Source organism: Phycodurus eques, chromosome 6, assembly GCF_024500275.1.
Source record: "Phycodurus eques isolate BA_2022a chromosome 6, UOR_Pequ_1.1, whole genome shotgun sequence".
Classification (NCBI taxonomy): domain Eukaryota; kingdom Metazoa; phylum Chordata; class Actinopteri; order Syngnathiformes; family Syngnathidae; genus Phycodurus; species Phycodurus eques.
Window position 1 is genome coordinate 10,900,998 of NC_084530.1, and position 22,468 is coordinate 10,923,465.

The 22,468-nt window shown below is 43.0% G+C and overlaps 1 protein-coding gene across 1 annotated transcript; it reads left to right on the forward strand.

Annotated features, from left to right (window-relative positions):
- Positions 1-297: 297 nt before the first annotated feature.
- On the forward strand, positions 298-20,836 carry LOC133403659 (lysyl oxidase homolog 4-like). Its single transcript, XM_061678761.1, is given in 16 exon segments — positions 298-320; positions 1,127-1,395; positions 1,474-1,937; positions 1,939-2,082; positions 2,570-2,781; positions 8,691-8,729; positions 8,800-9,004; positions 9,627-9,807; positions 12,342-12,496; positions 12,575-12,742; positions 13,213-13,375; positions 13,513-13,756; positions 14,509-14,624; positions 14,751-14,887; positions 19,681-19,792; positions 20,304-20,836. Coding segments are annotated over 15 exon segments (2,679 nt in total). The 5' UTR covers positions 298-320; position 1,127; the 3' UTR covers positions 20,375-20,836.
- The last annotated feature ends 1,632 nt before the right edge of the window (positions 20,837-22,468 follow it).

Below are 22,468 nucleotides of genomic sequence, written 5' to 3' on the forward strand. Positions count from 1 at the left end.
TGCATTAATATGCACATACAATCTGAAGAGGTACCAATAGGCACACAACTGAAACAAAAATACAAATACATAATATTTTAATGTTTCACTGTGGCAGACCTTTTGCAAGTAAAACAAGTTGAACACGTGCGAATAAATTGAATGAGGATAATGGGAGGGATGGATAAAATGGTCCATCTGAGGGAGTGACAAAAGAGGAAAGAGGGAGGGAAATGTGGAGACGAGAGGGACAGAAGGAGCAAAAGTCATTGCTTTTTTTCCATGCAGTGCTCCCTCACTCCTTTCCTCCCAGCGACTCCCAAGTGAGAACAACAGATAAGGTGAGTTCCTCTTCATCAATTTCTGCTCTTGAAAAGATTTTATCAGGTGAGTTCCTCTTAATCCTATCTGTTCTTGAATCGATTTTTCCTGATAGTTCTGTTGCAGCAGCAGGGACTTTGCACTTGTTTCAGCTCTTAGCGAACTTGACACAAACGTTTGTTGAATGATGCTTTCCCTACAGCAAACGAAATGATGGTGCAGGACAGCATACATGCAGGTTATCCACAAGTGTAATAGACGTATATTATAGAATCTGAACCCACCTCAGTATCACCCTTCCTATCTATAAGAGGAAAAAGCTTTCAGGGTGATTTATAATTGCTGATAGACCAGATTTCTTCGAAAGATACATACCTGATGTTGACAACATTTAGACGATGGTGTTTGTTTGCTTTTGTGTCTGCTGGCTGAATCCATGCAGCCAAACTTGAGGGTTTGCGGAAAACCAAACATTTTCTTTGGCTGGATGGACGGGCTACTTTTAGCTCTGTTAAACCCTCTTACGCCGATTGGTTCAAACTTTGAACCATTTCTCAACATTCTCACTGTCCTTCAGATCACTTTAAGTATCAATTAAAAAAGCTAAATAAAACGACCCATAAACTCTGAATGCCACATTAGGGAAAGAAGAGCAATTTCTAATTATATGCTTTGTCAAAGGAAGGAATGTCAATAGGGCTTTGCATGATTTAAAGGAATTTTGTGGTGTGTTTTTTTATTCTGGAGTTGCTCCTTCACATTCCATAACTCTTCACCTAATGTGACACTTCTTCTCTTTTCGTAACCATCCCTTTCCCTCCTCTAGGATGCTGTTCTTCAGCTCCCTATCCACCATCTTCCTGCTGCTGCTTCTCTACCCCTCTGAGCTGCCTGCACAGGAGGTGAAACTGCGGCTTGCAGGTACAGGCAGCCGCGACGCCAACGAAGGGCGTCTGGAGGTGTTCTACAATGGCGTTTGGGGCACAGTGTGTGACGACCAGGTGGATCTGAACCTGGCTAATGTGGTGTGCAGACAGCTAGGCTTTCAACACAGTTTAACCTGGGCGCACAGTACCAAGTTTGGTCAGGGACAAGGTATGTCCCACCCAGTACTGAGATATTTTTCCAATACAGTTCGTGTGTAACTGTCTCCCCACGCTGTCTGTTGTCTAGGTCAGATCTGGTTGGACAATGTCAACTGCAGAGGCACCGAGCGCTCTATCGCAGAATGCGGCTCCAATGGCTGGGGAGTCCATGACTGTACCCATGCTGAGGACCTGGGGATCATTTGTAGCCCCTTAAGGAGCAATGGCGCTTCAGCAGGGGAGGCCCCTTCCTCCTCCAGACATGTGCAGGGACAACCAAGACAGAGAACCCCGCAACGACCAGCTCCGCCACCAGTCTCATCTTACACTCCCTCTTCTCTCAGTCGAGGCCACGAGATCGCCCTCAACCGCAACACGCCGTCTTCGCGCCGCAACAGGATCTCGCCGCAGGAGAACGGCCACGAGATACAGATCCCACGAAGGTATAGAGGGCCAAACACATCCACATGGGCAGCAGGTATCGTCGCAGCCGGCAAGCAGTACCAGCCAAAGGCGGGAGGAGGAGACGCCGAGAAGAGGACCACCTGCATCGAGGCGCCAGGCTGAGAGACAGTCGAACAGGCAGACATATTCCCCGACCCAGTCTGAGAGGTATCAGCCAGATAGCGGGAACCATATTGAACCAGACCCTGTTTATCCAGATATGGGACTGGAGATGGATACACAGTACATCCAGGTAAAACATACATACTAACATATACTCTCAGAGAAATGGCACATTTAGAGTACAGCGGCCTGCCATGAGGGTCAAGATACTGTTTCGGGGCCCTTGACATTTTTACACCTTTTGGCCGAATTGTCCACTAATTCAACCCGTGGGACCCATTAGTGCAGATTGTATTTGAGGGACAGAAATGGATTACTACTGTATGCCGATTTCGGACAATGTAGAATCAAAAAGCACTCAACAGATCAAAGTATTCCACTTAAAGCTCACGTATGTTCTGATACATCCATGCATACGTCTTTGAGGCCAATTAGCGTCTAATTAGAGACAATTATGAAATCATTTAGACTTGAGAGACAATACGTTCATCATTTGTGTTTAACTTCTTTCAAATCCATCATCCTGTTTTAGGTTGACATAAAAGCCCTTGTTGAGGATTTAAAAAAAAAAAAAAAAACTATAGATCCTCAGTCAATCTTTTTATAAATGTTTCCAGAGTTCTGACAGTGTTCAGCTGGCTGAGGCCCGACTACGGGCTGTGCTATCCGGCAGCCGCGGCGGTCTGGTGACCGAGGGAGTGCTGGAAGTGAAGCATGCTGGGAAATGGCGTCATGTGTGCAGTCACGGCTGGGACCTCAGCAGCAGCCGCGTCGTCTGTGGCATGTTGGGATTCCCTTCTGCCGAGGCGTTTGATCAAAACGCCTACAGGTGAGTGACTCAGTGTGTGCGTGTGCGTGTGTGTGTGTCTGTCTGTGCTTGTGTCTCTATGTGTGTGAGAGCATGCACGTGCGCAGACACACACAGAGACAGGCTATGAAAGGGATGGAAAAGTGTGGTCGTAGACACTTCCTTTTGCGGACTCGTAGCTCCCGTGCCTGAATCGCTGTTCCATCCTTCTCTGGGATGGTAACCACAACTGCTACCGTTAGTACGACCACACTTGGCATGACTCGTCCACTGCGGCATTAGCCAAAGCCAACTGTCCACCAGGACTGTCTGGCCCATTGGCTGACTGGGCCTCAACGCAGGCCTTAATAATAATAATCTAAGGGAGTGTGCTATCAATGTCTGACCCAGAATAATTTAAAAAAAAAAAAAAAAAAACATTCTCACGATGTGTAGCTTACTATATGTTTGTTAACTCATTTAATTAAGACATTTTCAACTTTGGAGCAAATGTAACACTATAAGCGGTTAAGCTCCGGAACCCCTACTACCCCTGCAAAGAAGTTTTAGCCTCATATTGGGAAAACACCTGCATTTGGTAACTTATATTTAAGTCAGAATGTCCACCATAACTTGAAACAGTGCTGCCCTAATGTGACATTATTATTATCATAAATGTGAATGTACATAATGATGTTTACTATATGAAAGTAAAAGTAACTTTTGTAATGCCAGACAAGGAAAATTCTGCTGTTAAAATTGATGAGCCGCCTACAAAAGGATGACACAGTGCAGTTGGAACCATTTGATTTGTTGTGTTTCACAAATTGCATTTGTAATTTACAGAAAAGCTGCAGTGGTTTACAAAACTACATGACAAAATTCAGACACATTTAGCTTCCAGTATTGACAGAATGAAAACCAAAAGGTCTTATTTGCAAACACGGTCTCGTCCATAGGTGAATTTGATCCCCATGAATGCAACTCTTCTATCTAACTTCAAACTCACTTTAGACTTCCTAACGCAAACCCCAACACACAAATGCTAATACCCCCCCCACCACAGAAAAGCATCTTACAAGGCTTTACGTAAACCAAATGCACACAAATACATGTGCCAACGTGAACATGCAAACAGTCCCCCGTGTGGCTGCCCACAGAGGTCTTTTTCTAGCCTGGCTAGCAGCACAACCAGACTGACCGCTGGTCTGCACTTGTGCCATCTGTCTCCAATAATTACCCCTTGTCCTTGTCCTGCTCAGCGGCTTGCCAGCAGGACACGTCTAGCACCAATGACCATCCCTCTCTTAACTTCCATCAAAAGCACTATAGAAAATGGATGGATGGAAGAACGTCTTCACAGCTGATCTAGCATGATGACGAGGTTTTACAAAATGTTCTACGCTCTTTTACGAAAGGTCTGCTCAATTTCCTTTTCTGTAATACAGATCAATATGTCATCAATTTAATGTTTAAAGCATGGAAATAAATGTGGAAAAAGACACTGAAAAATGTCAGCCGGAAGGACTGATGGTTCTCCACTGCGTGCTGTGCACCCGATACCTGGGCCTTCAATGGGGGGACTTACCCGGCTCGCCTCTTAAAAGCAATTATAGAAACCTACAATCAGGAATCCCAGACCTCCGCTATTTAGAAGAATTCGACTACTTATAATTTGTTTTTATTTTTTCAAATCCGCCTGAACAAAAGTAGCGGATCAGTGAGACGGGGCCTGAGAAACTCCGTGCCCTCAAAGTCACATGCAGGGCCTCCGCATCTAGCCGAATAGTTTTGGATCGGGAAACTTTGTTCGCAATCGCCCCACAGTCCCCCACGCCGACCCCCGTCGGGAAAATGCCCCCCACACCCTTACTCCCGTCTACAAATAGTGTCCTCTTTTTTTTCTTCTTCTTCCGTGCTCTGTACAATACTATACAAAAAACAACACACGACAGAATCATCGGAAGCAGTTCAGAATCAATATTGATCTGAACATAACAAAACCAGAAAACATTTCAATAAAATGCATCATACTCACCAGCGATGCTGATTATCAAATGTATTAAAGTGTGCTGATTGCTACAGATGTGTTTTGGTGTCTTGTTGGCTGTAACAAATTTTGCACTGACCAACCAATCGGGGGGGAGGAATGCTGACGTCACTGACAGCCAGCCCTAGGATGAATTTGAAATCGGATTCATTCACGAAGCAGTCCCATTGCTAATATAATTTAAGCGCGACTGATTCCGAAGGCCCTGGACAGATCAGACTGACATGGCAGCACAGACAGGCTGAAATCTGACTGGGCAAAATAATCTAACATCCATGTACTTGTACTGGAAGCAGCCCAGCCAAGAGAAACTCTACCAAATGAAGAAAATAGTCTGTTGGGAATACATGATTACAATTTCATGAAACTAATTTCAGCATTTAGGGTGTTAATGTAGCTCAGTGCTTCTGATAGTGTTTAGTCCAGCCGAGATGGCTTTCCTGGCTCTTTCGGCTCAACTCATCACAGCTCTGTATTGCATTGGCAAAAGCATGCGCTACCAGCTACTACATCTCGTACCTGCTCACCCAGGGTTCCAAGTGTGCTGACCAGATACTGTATGGGTGACATAAAGCACTGCTGGTTGAAAGGCAGATTTGTTGCTGTCATTGTACCTTTCGGCCAGAAACGACAGAAATTACACACGTGCTAACGTTAGCTCACCCCGTCTCTCTGGACGCTGCAGTATTAAACTCCACAGTCTCCATCTTGCTGCAGCGCTCCATTTGTCTGTCCTGCAGCCCCATTGGGAGAAGGAGACGGGCAGTTGTTTTTGTTTGTCAGTTGTCTCACTCTGACTGGTGACGGAGCTCGTATAAAACCCTTAAGGCACTTTTCAAGGAGAATGCAGCATTCAGCAGTGGATACGTTTTTGCAAGCTGTCAGGTCAACCGGTTGTAAACAGATGAAGTAAGACTTTCTTGTTGCGCTAACTTTGTTTTGGGCCAAAAAGCACAAAATGAGTCTTCTGGTGGCATGTGGTTAAGTTGGTCAAGTTATTTGAGATCAATATTTTTTTGACCGTCACACTGACACTCCCAATTTTGAGGGCTTGTGACTTGGGGAATAATAAACTTACTGAATTTGACTTTGAGTTCTTCGAAGTATTCTGATGGCTTATTCCACAGTTGTGACACCTTCGGGCTGACTGACCGAATGGGTTGTTGTGAAATTGGAGGGAATTAAAACAAACACCCACGATTGTCACCTTGTCAGGATGAACAGCGATCCTGTAAGTTTTCCTTTAATGCTACCTTCAAACAAGAGTGTCATTGTACATCACTACCTTCTCTTATGTGGGATTTATATTACATGTCCATTTGAGGAGCTTTAATTACAGACTAAGAGTTCCTTTAATGCAGACAATTCTAAATGAACAACCTGGCTGTTGGCTCAGTGTTAGGTGGTTGTTGTTTTTCTCTGTTTTTTGGGGTGGATTTGGTCTTATTTGCTATCAACCCCTCCCCACCCACCCAGCCTTGCAATGCTTACAAAAAGTGGAATGCCAGACAATTGAGTTCACACTTTCTTTTATCACATCCATAATATTTTTTTAGTTCCCCTCTCATCTTGCTTTCCCCTTTTACGTGAATCATGCTAAATTGAATATTCTGTAAAAAGGACCTGATTAAGACCTTTGCGAGTTTGCTGTCTCTGGTGCGTGCGTGCATGGAGTCAATCAGACCTGTCACCACTTGACACAGCCAATTGTTCCTTTCAGGCAGCTTCATGCTAACACAACATAATAACAGGTTATTGCTTCTCTTTTGACAGCTTCTCTTTCCAATCTTGCTTTTGGGATTGTGTGGTCAGGGTTTGCATATAAGAATACTGCATCCAGCCTTCTTCAAGTTCAAAAATAAGAAACACTTCATTGCTGAGGCTGTCATTCTCGTCCTTTTCTCCAAATCTCCTACAGGACAACGACCTCCACACGGAATATATTGAGACTTGAACCCAAAATAGCGCGCTTTTTCTGAGGTTGGGCAAATCCTATTAAAAGTTTAGAGAGAGACTTACATCACCCGCCTCTTGTTTCCAGGCATGCAGTCATGACGCTGGGTAATCATGTCACTTTGAGCTTTTAAGGCTTTTTAAAAGAGGCGGCGACAGAGGGAAAGTTGATATGTATGTGCATATTTCCACGTCTGCTGTGTGAACCAACATGCTACTGCTCGAGTCAACCGCACAGCAGACACTGCCAAGCACAGCAGGCAATTATACGGGTGACTCTCACCTCCTCCTCCCCACTAACCTCACCCATCAGAACCCCGTGAACTAACTCCCCTTTACTGTCTTGTTGCTTCACTGAGTTGTGAAGCGTCTTCAACAGCGCTCATAGGCTGATGCCACAAAAAGTACTTTCTGGAATTAGTATGTAACAAAAGTAAAGTCATTACAGTATGCAGTACTTTGCAAAAGCTTTGGGCCATTGCTAACCTAGTTGTTTTAATTAACTTTTCAGAAGAGTCATATAGTTAGCACCAAAAATACAAAACCAATTTCTAGAGGGTTGGTACAGTATGGACACATGGACCAAGGGGGGACCCATTTGGTGAAGATCTGGCTAGAGGAGTTTATCATCACTATTTAAGTCACAATGATATCAATGGAATCGCCCACCCCGCAAAACATAATGGCATTACAGTTCATCATCCTCCAATCAGTAATACAAAAACATCCATCAATCCATTTTTGATATTGATTTGCTTGTCCTTATTAGGGTTAGGGTGACCTGGAGCCTATCCCAGCAGACTTTAGACGACAGGTGGGGTAAAACCTGGACTGGTTGCCAGCCAATCGCAGGACACGTATAGAGAAACAATCATTTACACTCACATTCACACCTATGGACAATTTAAAGTCTTCAATTAACTAACATGCATGTTGTTTTGCAATGGGGGTCCAGAGGGCCCAAAGAAAATCCATACAAGCACAGGGAGAACCTCATACAAAAACAAATACAATGCCCTGCAATGATTTTTGTTTTTTCTATTTTTGCTGTGACTGTCTAGTTATATCTGCTCATTGCTAAAACATCAAATCTTTTGCACAGTACTTTACAGAACAGGTCTCAAGGTGTCAGCGCCATCACAGCATCAAAAGAGTTTGTCAGCATCGGAATTCCGGATTTAGTAACAGGCACGATCCAGCTCCCACTTTAGTTTGCCCAATATTTACATTTGCATCACTGCTCTGGTGGTGCAGGTAAGCAACTCTCCGTCTGAAGTATACACTTGTGTCTGTACTCGGCGTTCTGACTCACTGAATTCACAAAGGATGTCCGTGAGGCTGCACCTGCTTGTGGTCACACTGGTTGGGGCAAGTGGTCAGCTTTGGTGTGAGCGTGCGTGACAAAGTGACACCTTCCAAGCTCTCTCTGGCTTGTGAAACTTTATGTATCTTGATCGTTCCCTTTTTCAACCCTTGTCAGTTTTAGCTCAGCGTGCATGTTCGAGGACACAAACGTTGGACCTAATTTTCCAAAATATGCGTTTAAATAAATGAATATGAGATCATATTGGCTAGTGTGTGTAGACTTTTGTCCTCTACTGTATAACTCATGTTCACACATCTTTTTACATTTTAAAATCCCAAATGGATGCCCCAAACATTCCTCCATGTACATTAATAACATGCAAAAATGCATGACAGGAAACATTTGGAAAAGAAATATTGTAGTTCATCCACAAATGCAGACAATTGCAAAAGTGCCTCGTAAGGATGAAACAAGGATGATTGAGAATTGTCGTGCGGGCTCCAGGGAGGAGATCAGACAGTGTTTTGTTCTGTCTACTGGATATCAAACTAAATAGTTCAAGAGCATCCAGTTGCTTACTTCTTTGTAGTATCATTCTAAAGTTTCATTCGAATACATTTACTAGATGCTGTTTTCTTTCAGGAAACTGTGGGACTCCAAACTAGCAGATTCATCATCCAGGTAAACTCAGTTCTTATACAAGCGCAACATTCACGCATGCCTGCACTTTACAACCAACCTTCCTTCTCAGACTGGGAACACAGATCACCAAGAAGGCCTACTGGGTGGAGAAGGTGCAGTGTCAGGGAGTGGAGGTCTCCTTGTCACAGTGCCAGGCTCAGCTGTCCCTCCGCAGGAGAGACGGTCCGTGCGCGGGGGGCATGCACGCTGTCGTCCGCTGTGTCCCTGGAGCACAGTTTGCACGCAACGGCCGAAGATATGCATCCCCCATGTCGGTCAGTTCGGGATCTTAATCTCTTTATTAGAAGCAGTGAAATAATTGTAATTGATGGAATATACTGTATATACGAGGTTACAAATTACACTCCACACCTCATGAGTTGCAATGCAATACAACACTTTTACATTTTTACTTTTGAATGATGCTGTCAGAGAAATCATATTTAACAGTGTTTATTATTGTAGTTTTTTTGCATTTCATCATTCCAAAATTTGTACAAAATATTTGTATTTATTTCATGAGCAAGTGGCAGAGTGTCCAAGTATTACAAAGCTCTCAATGTGACGCAGTGCCGTTCCTTGCCACTGTAAACTGGTACAGTCCTACTGAGTGCCTTTAATGTGTGTATAGTTCATTTGTTTGGCGCTTGCATTTGAAAAGTACAACATCCTTGCTGAAGGGCCCCTCTATTGAGTAAAATATATATATTTTTTGTCTTCAGTTTAGCTTTGGGTTAAACCACAAAGAGGGTTTCGAGAGAACATGCAAACAAACATCAAAAATAAGTGAACTAAAGAATGACCATAGAAATGGAAAACTCAACATTCTAAAATAAAAAAAGGATCCAAACATGCTTCAAAACAGCAAATGTTTACTCACTCTGCCCTTCCTACCAGAGTAATGTGCGTCTAAAGGCGGGGGCCCGCCTTGGCGAGGGCCGCGTGGAGGTTCTGAAAGAGGGCAAATGGGGCACTGTGGCAGACCACCTGTGGGATATCACCGATGCAAGCGTTGTCTGCAGAGAGCTGGGCTTCGGAACGGCCAAGGAGGCCCTGACCAGAGCCCAGCTGGGAGAGGGTGAGACAACACACACAACATGTACAGAGCGTAACACTTACAGTATGTGTATAAGCATCTTTATTACAAAGGTTTGTACCATATAGTCTTCTGCTTTGTAAGAGGGGCAGCCAAAAAGTAATGAGCCCAGTTGAATTAAATCTATTCACAATTGAATTTCTGGGGAAGATTTTCACGGCTTTTAGTTTAAATACTTCCATCCATCCATCCTTTTTCTGTACCGGGCGCGCTGGAGCCTATCCCAGCTATCTTCGGGCGAGAGGCGGGGCGCACCCTGAACTGGTCGCCAGCCAATCGCAGCGTTTAAATACTTGTTCGATTTTTATTTATTATTTTTTTAAGTTTAATTTAAACCTGTCCTCTTCCTGTTAGCTATTTTTGGAAATGACGTCATTGTTGGACGCCGGTCAGAAGTAGAAAGCAGTGATTTCATTTCTTGCTTTGGAAGGGGAACCACCACTTAACATTTTCAAAAAGTTGCAAAATACATATAGGGAAGATGCAAAAGGTTACAGCACCATCAAAAAACGGCTGTCCCGGATCAAAGGTGAAGACCAACTAAACTTGTGAAGTCATCCCTTCCTTTGGCTGGTCAGCCATAACCCACCCTGCATACTCACCTGATCTGGCACCATCAGATTATCACCTTTTTGGACCTTTAAAAGAAGAAGTTAGGGGTCGGCACTTCTGTGATGATGAACAATTGAAGCAAGCTGGAAAAAACTGGTTAAAAGTGGAGACCTTAATCATTTTACAAGGCCAGCGTACATGTCCTTGTTCATCGATAGACAGTCGGTGTTGAGAAAAATGGAGATTATATTGAAAAGTCGTGATGAAATCCCCAGTTATTGGGCTTTATTGCCTTTCTATTGCAATAAATAAAGCTAGAGGAAAATTGGGCTCATTATATCATTATATTCGGTTCATAGCCTTCATCGACTTTCTAGGTTGCTTGTTCGACAGGATTAGAAGGAAGCAGGAGTCAATCCCATCTGATTCAGACAACCATTCTCACTCACATTCACACCTATAAGAAAATTAAAGGCTACAATAAACCCAGCATGCATGTTTTTGGACTGTGGGTGGAAAGAACTGAGCATAACCAAGATTCAACAATATTCCTTCTTTGATGCTGCAGTGCTAATTTGTGTGCTGTGCGACTTTCTTTCTAAAACCATGAAACCAGGCTTTCCGAAGTTATTTGCAATTACATTTTTGACAAGCAACATACAGTACAGTATATATTTTAAAATAATCATTTCTGTTTAAAGCACTATATTAAAGTAATACTAACTATTATAGCATGGTGAACGTCACTGTGTCTGCATGGCACACGTGCTCTGCTGTTGACACTACATTTGCCCATAATTTTAGAGTGGTTATGGTTAGGGCGTTAGGGTTAGGGCATATTATTATCATTCATTAATTTCAAGAAAAAGATTTAAGCAATGCCAAAATATTTAGTTTTTCGACGAATTACAGTTCACTACTTCTGTCTGAATTCCCATGAGAACGGGGTCAGAATAAAAAGCAATGAGTCTAAATGTGAGCTTCTAAATAGTCTGATGCAGAATTCCGAGTACTCTGGACCCAAGTAGACAAATAAACTCTGACAAAATGTTTACAGCTACACTGCCGCTTGTATCTGACAAGCTGATGGTTGACTACATCTACCCATGACCAGTTGTTTGACCAGCGGAACAGCTCGAGCTCACAATGGCGTACAGTACATACACATTATCTTGGTATTGCTTCTGTTGTGGCCCTGCAATTGTCGAACAAAAACAATTTCAAACATTTTCCAAGCAAATGGGCCTCACTTCCACAAGCTGAGATACTGTCCATTTTTCTCACCCTACTTCTGCTGCGATTAAGTTAATTTCCTGCCATTATCTTTCTGCCCCAATGAGAACATAGCATGACCCGTAAGGGTGGCTGCATTTGCCTCTCTCCACTTGCATTAATGAAGTAATTCATGGAAGCCTTTAAGGGTTCTTAAAGTAGGTGCTGTGCTTGTGTTATGTCTAAATAATGACTGTGGTAAATGTCACAGCAGACCGATGCCGGTTTAAATGTTTCTCGACAAAGTTCAGGCCAATCCAGCCATGTCGCACAAACACAGGAGAGCGGTCTGGGCTGGAGTTCTGGGAGGGCTCGTGGGTGGTGCAGTTTGAGAAGAGTGACCTGACTCAAGGCTTGGTGACATCAGTGGCTATTTGAGTGAAAAAATAAAGAGCTTAATAAAACTTTGCTCTCATACACCTTCAGAGACTTCAGCAAGTTCAAAGATTTTTGGCTGTGGTGAGCAGGATGGAGTGTGCAGTAATTTGGACAAAAGCCGCTCTCTCGTACAGGCCACATCAGAGGTCTAAGCATGCTGTCGGGACTTTTAATCGCAATACATATCCGTACAGCTGTGATACAGTTGACATTTGACAGTGTATTAGGTTATGTGTTGTAAACTAACCAGCAGTTTTGCACATTCTCATGAAAAAGTTCCAACGTTGACAATTCCCGGAATTTTGCCATCCTAGGTTCCGGTCCCATCCACATGAACAGTGTACAGTGCACAGGCAGGGAGAGCTCCCTAACAGAATGCACATCCAAACCGGTGCCGCTCTACACCATCAAGCATAGCCAAGATGTGGCGGTGCGCTGCAATGTCCCCTACACTGGCACACAGACCACGGTGAGACACACGTCCGCAAGTTACACGGGCCAATCTACGGCAGTGTTCAGTCATGCAAAGCGTATTCTTTGCTTTCAGGTGAGACTGGCAGGAGGCAGAGACAAATCCGAGGGCCGCGTGGAGGTGTGGATGGAGGTCGGAGGAGTGAAGCGCTGGGGCTCTGTCTGCAGCGAGAACTGGGGCATCAACGAGGCCATGGTGGTGTGCCGACAGCTCGGCTTGGGTTTCGCCTCCAGAGCTCACCAGGTGATCAGCTCTATCAATATGCATAATATCTTCTATCGCCCTTTGCGTCACTCCCTTTTTTGGCCTTTATCCTGCTTACTCCCACATTTCCCTTTCCTCTGAGCTGCTGTTTGTGTGTCTGTGCTGTGTTATTACCGAGGCCTGAGGTAATTATAGGCTTCTCGAAGGTCCACTTCCAGCACTCTGAAAATAAAAGGGGGAAAGTAAGGCAAAGAGAAATCGACAGAAATTCTCAGAGAAAACAAGCTGAAAATAGGGCTGTGCATGGAAAGGGCAGAGTGGTTGTGTTGTGTTGGGGCATTAAATGGCAGATTTAAACTATGAAAAAGAGTGTAAAATGTGATCATATGTACTGATAGATTCTATTAAAAAGAGGGCTTGAAGTCTTAAAGCAAAACACAACCTCGGTGAGAGACATCATTCTTGGGTTTTGAAGCATGCAAAAACGTTCTCCTCCCGTGTGTGTCCAGGAGACTTGGTACTGGGCGGGCTCCAGTGATGCCCGTGATGTGGTTCTGAGTGGAAGTCACTGTGGGGGCTCCGAGCTGTCCATCCAGCAGTGTCGTAAAAACACAAATGTCTACTGTCCCAGAGGTGGTGACGGCAGAGCCGCTGGAGTCACCTGCGTGGACAGTGAGCGAAAAACACACTTCATATGAATATACGTATATACAGTGTGAATATATATATATATATATATATATATATAAAGAGAGAGAGAGAGATTTGTTGTGCAATGACCTTGAACTCCCCCTTGTATACCCTGTCAGCGGCTCCTGACCTGATCGTAGATGCCCAGCTGCTCCAGGAGTCATCTTACCTGGAGGACAGACCCCTTCACCTGCTCACCTGTGCCAACGAAGAGAACTGCCTCTCCTCTTCTGCTGCCAGGATGAACTGGCCTTACGGACATCGTCGACTGCTGAGATTTTCCTCCCGTATCATGAATACTGGCCGTGCTGATTTCCAACCTCGGGCCTCCAGAGAGAACTGGATTTGGCATCAGTGTCACAGGTACGCTGTCAGTAATAGGGCTCAAATAAGAGTCCGTTTCTGTCCCTCGAGCTACACGCTGACCTCAGAGCAGCCTGACTTCTTTACTCAGCTGCTGAGGTTTTGTGTGCTAAAACAAAAGAAGCAGAGCTCAGAGTTTCTTCCAGCCTCAATCACTACCTCCCCAACCAGCCAGGACATTGGTTTGGTTTCCCACTTTTGCTTGTGCCTCTTGCGGGAATTGTTCTATAACGAGAGACAGAGGGACACCAAACAGATAAATGTCCCATTGTGTGACGCCTTTGTAACTGCACAACAGGATTTATTCTCACTTATTTAGAATTAGAAATTCCACTGCCCCCCCCCCCAAAAAAAAACATTTATGTACATGTTCAGAAATTAATATGTTGCTCCATACAAAATAAAAGCACATCATAAATTGTGTAATACAAGACTAGTTATGAAAGCGCAGAGTAGAAACACACACCATGTAAATATGCAGTACGCCATCAGAGCTGAACAATCACAAAAAAGCAATTACTTTTTTTGTCCATAGTCTTATTTTCTATCTTTTGCACACACAAAAAAAAATCTAACAATTCAGAACAAGTGCATTTTCTTGCCGAAAATCCTGAGCAGCTCGCCCATCCCGAGCTATGTGTTATCGGCTTGAGCTCTTCAAAGAAAATTTGATTGAATTTCGGAATTCTTTCAGCATTCAAACTATTCTAGCTCTCTTCATGAATGAAATACCAGCCTCTCCTATTTCTTAGGCACTACCACAGCATTGAGGTGTTTACCCACTACGATCTGCTGACCCTCAATGGAACCAGGGTGGCTGAGGGTCACAAAGCCAGCTTCTGTCTGGAGGACACCTTCTGCCCCGATGGTCAGACAATCAATTTCAAATTTCAAACCAAAATACATTTGATTAATAATCACATCAAAACGATCCAACCATGTTGGCCGTAGAGAGCCTCCGCTATAATCTTCATAATCCCCTTTTGACTCCCAGGCCTGCAGAAGCGGTATTCCTGCTACAACATGGGTCAGCAAGGCATCTCAGTCGGCTGCTGGGATACTTACCGCCACGACATTGACTGCCAGTGGATCGATATCACAGACGTGCGACCTGGCGAATATGTCTTCCAGGTGAGGACGCTTTTTTGTTCTTATAGAAAAAATACCTTCCGGGAAAGTGCCACTTCGTCTGTAAGTTTCCATGTAAGCAAGCGCTATTCATTTGGGCTTCAGTGCGTGCATGTTCTCCCTCTGCTTGTGTGGGTTCCCTTCAGATCCTCCTACATCCTCCCACATTCTAAATCATTCTTCACCACTGTATTAGTTATTAGTAGTTCATCGTTTGCGTTGTTTTGTTTTTTTAAACAATCGGTTGTCACAGAATACTTAATTACTGTAATGCCCTTGCATGTGGGAAAGGAGAGCCACTGTCGCCGATGCGCTTTTCATCCATTTATTGCAACACAATGCGCACACTCATGCAGGAGCTGCTGTTGGCTACAGCTCACGACCAGACACTCGCACTCGCTGATGTCACACGACACTGGACCGGGCCCCGCCTCTTAAAGGCACATATTGTATCTAAAACAAAGACACTACAATACATGCAGCATTTTCTATTTTTATTCTTGCATTTGTTTTCTTTTGGAGTTGAAATATGTTTACAATGTACAACATTTAACGCATGTGTTTAAAGTGTGCGCGAGGACTTTTTTTTCTCTACATCACGTATTCTCACCCATTGCACGTGGGTCTAGAACATGAAACCAGCGATAAATGGGGGCTCACGGTATTAGGTTAGCTGAACACTCTAGTTGTGATTGTGACTATTGTCTGTCTACTGTATATGTGGTTCTCCTGTGATTAAGTAATCACCATGAGTCCAGTTGGTTATAAACTCCAGATTCCCTGTGAACTTAAACTGTACAAACGGTATAGAAAACACATGGGTAAAGGTTCAGCCATCTGGCAAATACGCCCAAAATGAATGCCGAGTTGCATGCAAATGTGTTGAAAAAGGGAAAATGCCGAAGTTTAAAATCTGCAAGCCCATGTGGGATAAAAGCGATAACCGACTATAATTGTAGCGAAGTGGCTCTTGGCTAAGCATTCAGCCATTCAGGTATGCTGTATGCATGTTGTTTCAGGGTGTGTGTGTATTTAAGGACAGTACATTTAATGTGGCTTTATATAGAAAGTAGACCTGCTATTAGTGAGAGACTGGAGCTTATTGGCCAGCTGACAAACTCTCAGCACTTCACATTATTTATTTTTATGTTGAGGTTGGTTGGTCTTGTCTGTCCTTAAACGTCCAATCCACTGTGCTGACCTACTCATCTGTTCTCCCGCTCTGTCATTTGTTCTATTTTGACTCTAAACTAAGTGGCACCACATAGATGATGCTTCTGGTTTCTAATTAGTTTGTAAGTTTTTACATTATCAGTGATGCTTTCCTCAGACGTGCATGCGTCCTTCTGCATGGCACATATGTGGCAACAAGGCCTTGATTAGACATCAAACTATGCACGGACATTAAAAGTGTAGATTGTGACTACATGACCGGGCAGCTCTCCATAAATTTCATAAGTGAGAGATGGATCACAAATGCTCGCTCAGCTTTCCTCCACCAGCTGGGTGTGGCCTGAACAAAAATGGCGGCCATTTTTAGGACCATATGTTTGAAGCGATGGGTCATGTTGACCCCAGCTTGATGGCTCCTTATCACAGCTAATATCCAATCTATATAGTCTATACCTATATTGACAAGCTCTACTGATATCCAAAAAAGGCCCCTTTTACATTAGAATGAAAAAATACTTCATAGAACTATAAAGTGTGCCAAAATCCCTGGACGCCTTCAATATGACTAATTTTGTCTGTAAACTAAATCAAAAGAATAATACTTATGGCCAGTTTAATTAGGTTATGTATGTAGGTTATGTCACCATAAACTTCAGAACAGTAGTAAAAGTAGATTTCTACACACCCCAATTCCAATGAAGTTAGGGCATTGTGTAAAACATAAATAAAAACAGAATACAATGATTTGCATATCCTTTTCAATCCATCCATCCATTTTCAACACCGCTTATCCTGGTTAGGGTGGCGGGGTACTGGAGCCTATCCCAGCTGACTGCGGGGCGAAAGGCGGACTACACCCTGAACTGGTCGCCAGTCAGTCGCAGGGCACATAATCCTTTTCAATCTAGATTCAATTGAACATACTACAAAGACAAGATATTGAATGTTCAAACTGATTATTGTTGTGTTTTGTTTTTGCAAATATTCACTCATTCTGAATTTGATGCCCGCAACATATTCAAAAAAGCTGGGACAGGGGCATGTGCATCATATGTTTGGGAAATGAGGACACTAATTGTTGAAGCTTTGCAGGTGCAATTATTTCCCATTCTTGCTTGATGTACAACTTCAGTTGCTCAACAGTCCAGGGTCTCCATCGTCATATTTTGTGCTTCATAATGTGCCACACATTTTCAATGGGAGACAGCTCGGGGCTGCTGGCAGGCCATTCTAGTACTTGCACTCTTTTGCTATGAAACCACGTTGTTGTAACAAGTGCAGAATATGGCTTGGCATTGTCTTGCTGAAATAAGCAGGGACTTCCCTGGACAAGACGTTGCTTGGATGGCAGCATGTTGGTCCAAAACCTGTATGTACCTTTCAGCACTAATGGTGCCTTCACAGATGTGCAAGTTACCCACACCATGGGCACTAACATATCCCCATACCATCACAGATGATGGCTTTTGAACTTTGCATTGATAACAATCCAGATGGTCTTTTTCCTTCTTGGCCCGGAGGACACGACATCCATGATTTCCCAAAACAATTTGAAATGTGGACCTGTCAGACCACAGCATACTTTTCCACTTTGCCCCAGTTCATCTCAGATGAGCTAAGGCCCAGAAAAGTCAATGGCGTTTCTCTGTGTTATCAATACACGGCTTTCGCTTTGCATGGTAGAGTTTTAACTTGCTTTTGTAGATACAGCGATGAACTGTATTAAGGCTTCTTTGTACTCGCGCGGGCAGCGACCGCGCTGACGTAACTGTGGCTATCCCGGCTTCATACGTTTCCCTTTATACTCGAGCGCAACCCACGCGCGCTGTTTTGAAAATGTGCTGCAGTTCTCCTCCAAGTCGGGGGTGTTGCTACGGCTGGTATTGGCTAGGACGCCACAGGGTGGAGTTTCCTCTGCATTTTATGGCCATTTTCAGTAGCCGTTTTTACTTTCCTTTCTGGAACAAGGAACAAAGCAACAACAATGGCGACCGTGGACCAGTGTCTGCGAGAACAAATGGACCTAGATGACCATATGATAGGTTTAATTATGCTGCAAAATCGATCAAGAAGGGGGCGGCGGTGGTATGTGGACCCAAGGGGAAAGCTAAGTACGTCATCACAGCATGTGACTAAAACGGACCAATCACGAGATGATCTCCGCAGCATTCTTTGCGCTCGACAATTTTTGCCGTGTGCGCGTCATGTGCCGCATAGGGGTCGCGCAGCCCAATCCGTCGGTCACGTGATGCAATGCGAGCGTTGTCGGCCGCGCGAGCGCGGGAGTATAAAGAAGCCTATTGACCATGCTTTTCTGAACTGTTCTTGAACCTACGTGACAATATCCTTTACACAATGATGGCGGTTTTTAATGCAGTGCCACCTAAGGGATTGAAGGCGGTATTCAAGGGTATTCAAGATTGGTTCTCGGCCTTGCTGCTTATCCTCATAGATTTCCCCAGATTCTCTGAAACTGTTGACCATAAATGATGAAATCCCTAAATTCCTTGCAACTGTACGTTGAGAAATAATATTCTTAAACTGTTGGACTATTTGCTCACGCAGTTGTTTACAATGTGGTGCACCTCCCCCATCCTTGCCTGAGTCTTTCGGGAATGCTCCTTTTATCCCCAGTCATGACACTCACCTGTTTCCAATTAAGCTGTTCACCTGTGGAGTGTTCCAAACAGGTGTTTATTGAACATTCTTCAACTTTCCCGGTCATTTGTTGCCCCAGTCCCAGCCTTTTGGGAACGTGTTGCTGGCATCAAATTCAAAATGAGAGAATATTTGCAAAAAAAAAACAATAATGTTAATCAGTTTTAACATTAAATATCTTGTCTTTGTAGTGTATAGATTGAAAAGGATTTGCAAATCATAGTATTGTGTTTTTATTTACGTTTTACACAACGTCCCAAATTCATTGGAATTGGGGATTCTATAATATGACAGTGTGTGGTCACATTATTTGTTTGATGTGGAAAATGGGAAAATTAATTTACAGTATACGCTTTGCTCATATTGCAGCAGGCAGCACAGACAGGGTGGAAAGCAAGTCGTGGCAACCAAGCATCGCTATAGTCTAATGACAGGCTGCAACTTGAATCTAAACCAAAACTGTCATCTACATCCCTCGGCTGTTTTTGTATACGGCACAGAGATAACAGTGGAAAGTGATGTCATTCTTCTCTTTAACCCACAATTTGAGCTATTGAGAAAAAGAGACAACAATAATCCTGCGGCTCCTCAGTCGCCCCCATGGAAGGTCGCCTGTTTCCTAACCGTCAAAAGTTCTCATTTCTACTGTTACGTTATTAAAAAGATCCTTTGGCTTTGTCTTGACCCAACGGCACTTTAGGGTGCCAATGCTGCAGGGGGGGGGGGGGGGGATCTGCATCATCTTAATAGGGCTGGACTAGGAAAATAATTATTGTAAATAAAGCGGAATCAACCCATTGCCAAAAGGTTGAGATTAAAAGACATACCCAATGTATGTCCACAAATATTCTTGGATGTATTCTCATGGGAATTCAGTTAGGGTTCATTGGGGTTATACAGTAAGTTAGACCTGTACATGAAAGACTTAAAACTGTGTGATACAACATGTGTACCTCCTTTTACAGGTGGAGGTCAACCCATCTTTGGATATGGCTGAGTCCGATTTCAAGAACAATGTGATCCGCTGCAGGTGTAAATATGATGGAGTGCGCGTTTACATGTTCGGATGCCATGCAGGTAGAGTTTAAAGACAAGAGGTGACATGTTAATGAGATGCCCGCGGTGGGACGAAATTTAATGGGATGGGATGAGATGGATATGCCTGATGAAATGAACTGGATAAGGATGAGATGAGATGAGAACTAAAGTGGGGTGAGATGAGTAAATCTGAGGAAATAAAATTAGATGGAAGGGCATGTGAGATGAGATGGGATGAGCAAGAATAAGGTGGCAACATGGGAGGGGATGAGATAATGAGCTAGATAAGATGTCCTGAACTGGGGGGAAATGGTGGATGAGAAGCGATTGAAGGTAACGAGAGGGGGTAATGACATGAGATGGGGTGAGATCATCTGAAGTGGCAAGGATGGGAGACGATGAGATGAGATTTGATTGAGATTGCGATGGGATGAGATGAGATGGGAAGGGATGATAAATTAGGACGGGAGGACATGAGATGAAAAGACATGCCATAACATAAATTTCTCTCCATTTGCTGCTGTGTAATCCATTTCTTGTGTTTCATCAGGTGACGCTTACAGCGCTGATATCGAGGACTTGTTTGACCACCAGCGTCAGATCACCAACAATTTCCTGTGAATGGATGATCACACAGATACAGGGACAGAAGAACCATTTAACTCCTCAGCACACCTCAACATCACAAGACAGAAGAGGTCGAGAGACAGAATAAATGACAGGGCGAGTGGGATTTTGGAGAGAAAGGGAGAATTTTGGTACCCGGTGACTGTCTATGAGAGGCAGTTCAAGTCAAATGATTGAAGGAGAAATGTTGAGAAATAGAAAAAAGGAAAGCACGCATCAAACAAAACATTGACTAATTTGCATTTTATAACCATTTGAAATGATTTGGATTTATTTTTTCAATATATAGAATTAAAACATGACCACAGTACATAAAGACATGAAGGCACCACATTGACACAGGTAACAACTGTCTGCTTGCATTCACTTTCCAATTGCAAATGCTTTTTTTTTTTACTGTTACACCCGTGTGCTTTTTGGTTTTGAATGAGAATCAACATTTTTTTTTTTTTTAACTCCGTGGTGCTATTTTGCCTTCTTTTAATAAATATTGTAAAGTATTGCACATGTATTGTCATGTACAGTTTTATATTACCTCTCTGGAATAATGTTAGGTCTCTAATTTATGCAGATTTTATTGTACTTTTGAGTTGGCATTGTCCGTGCGTGGCTGTGTTTTGTATTGTTAATTTTATTATGAGAGATCATTGACTTGTTTGTTCTTCACCTGTTCAACAATGGTAACATCAGATGAGACCTGGATGCGCCACAGTAGTGCGCCTTAAACATTACTTAAATTGTAGAGCAAGAATAAACATCAGAATGACAAACATGTTTATTTAAGGAATGGTTATTTTTCCTACAGATTTTGTACAATAAAGATAAAGATTAATGTTAGGATTAAGCTGAATCTGCTCAGTCAACTCTATCCTTTAAAATGGACACAAATAGTGTATTAAATTGCGTTTGTTTACAATGCATTGTGCAGGCAGATTGCCACAGTGCTCAGACTCCATTGTTGCCTCTGGCAGTTAAAAAAAACATCGGAAAAAGAGCGACTGCCGTTGCCATCCTCTCCCAGGGATCCTCAGCTAACCTGTGTTTTCTGGATCTTTCCAACCACCTCTACTTACACACATGCATTACACCCTGTGAAATCTCCCATGACTGTGAGTTTAAGACACATGGGTCATTTTCAACTATAAGACAACAATCACTTAACACATGCTGTTAGTTTTTTTGTAATACATCTTTGAAGGTTTTCTTATAGTAAACACCCTCATTATTAGTTATCTGTTTACTAAAAAGTTGTTGTGTGACTCTGTTTTTCCTTAAGTGGCTCAATTTTCGGTATTAACGCTGATCTTAAACAAGGTCTTTAACAAGCCAATAGCGTGAAATAGAGTGGAAGTTTACACTACTGTTTGCTTACACGTCACAAAGATTTGTTTATGGGAGGAAACTTCTTTGTTTCCTTTATGCTGTGTCTCATGTTTTATTTGCTACATAATGTAAAAATGCATTAATGTGCAACACTGAGGTTCCTCTGGAACATCCATCATTTCCTGAGTGATGTTTGTGACTGCTTTTGAAGCATCCAGCTGGCTGCTCTTTGGTGTATGTAAAGAACCAGATTATGACTAAGGGTTTGGATTGCACACGATGATGATTCAGCTGCAGGGGAAACCTCTATTTGACCAATTTAGGAAATTTGGTCGATATATGCTTTAATTCCACAGAGCAAGTACAGTATATATTCACAAAGGCCTGGTTGCAATATGTTAAGAGTAAAGTTAACCACCTGAAACAAAAACATGTTGGTGAATGGTATATGGGCAAGAACGTTTCATATAGTTTATGATTAGGTTTAGAATAATGACAGACCTTAATATTATAGGAAGCCCTCTTATTTCAGATTAGGTTTTACCTAAATTTACATAGTTAAAATACATGCCTCTGGCTGATTTTAGTAGGAAACACCATAATTTCACAACTGGTCGTTTTCAACATTGAAGTTATACTATGACCTATTGCATAAGATTTGTGCATCCGTGTGCCCAAACCAGTGGAACAATGCACTCCCGAAAATGGAGTCATGTCACAAATCCATCGTGGACATGCAGGACTGAAATCATTTCATGTAGGTTG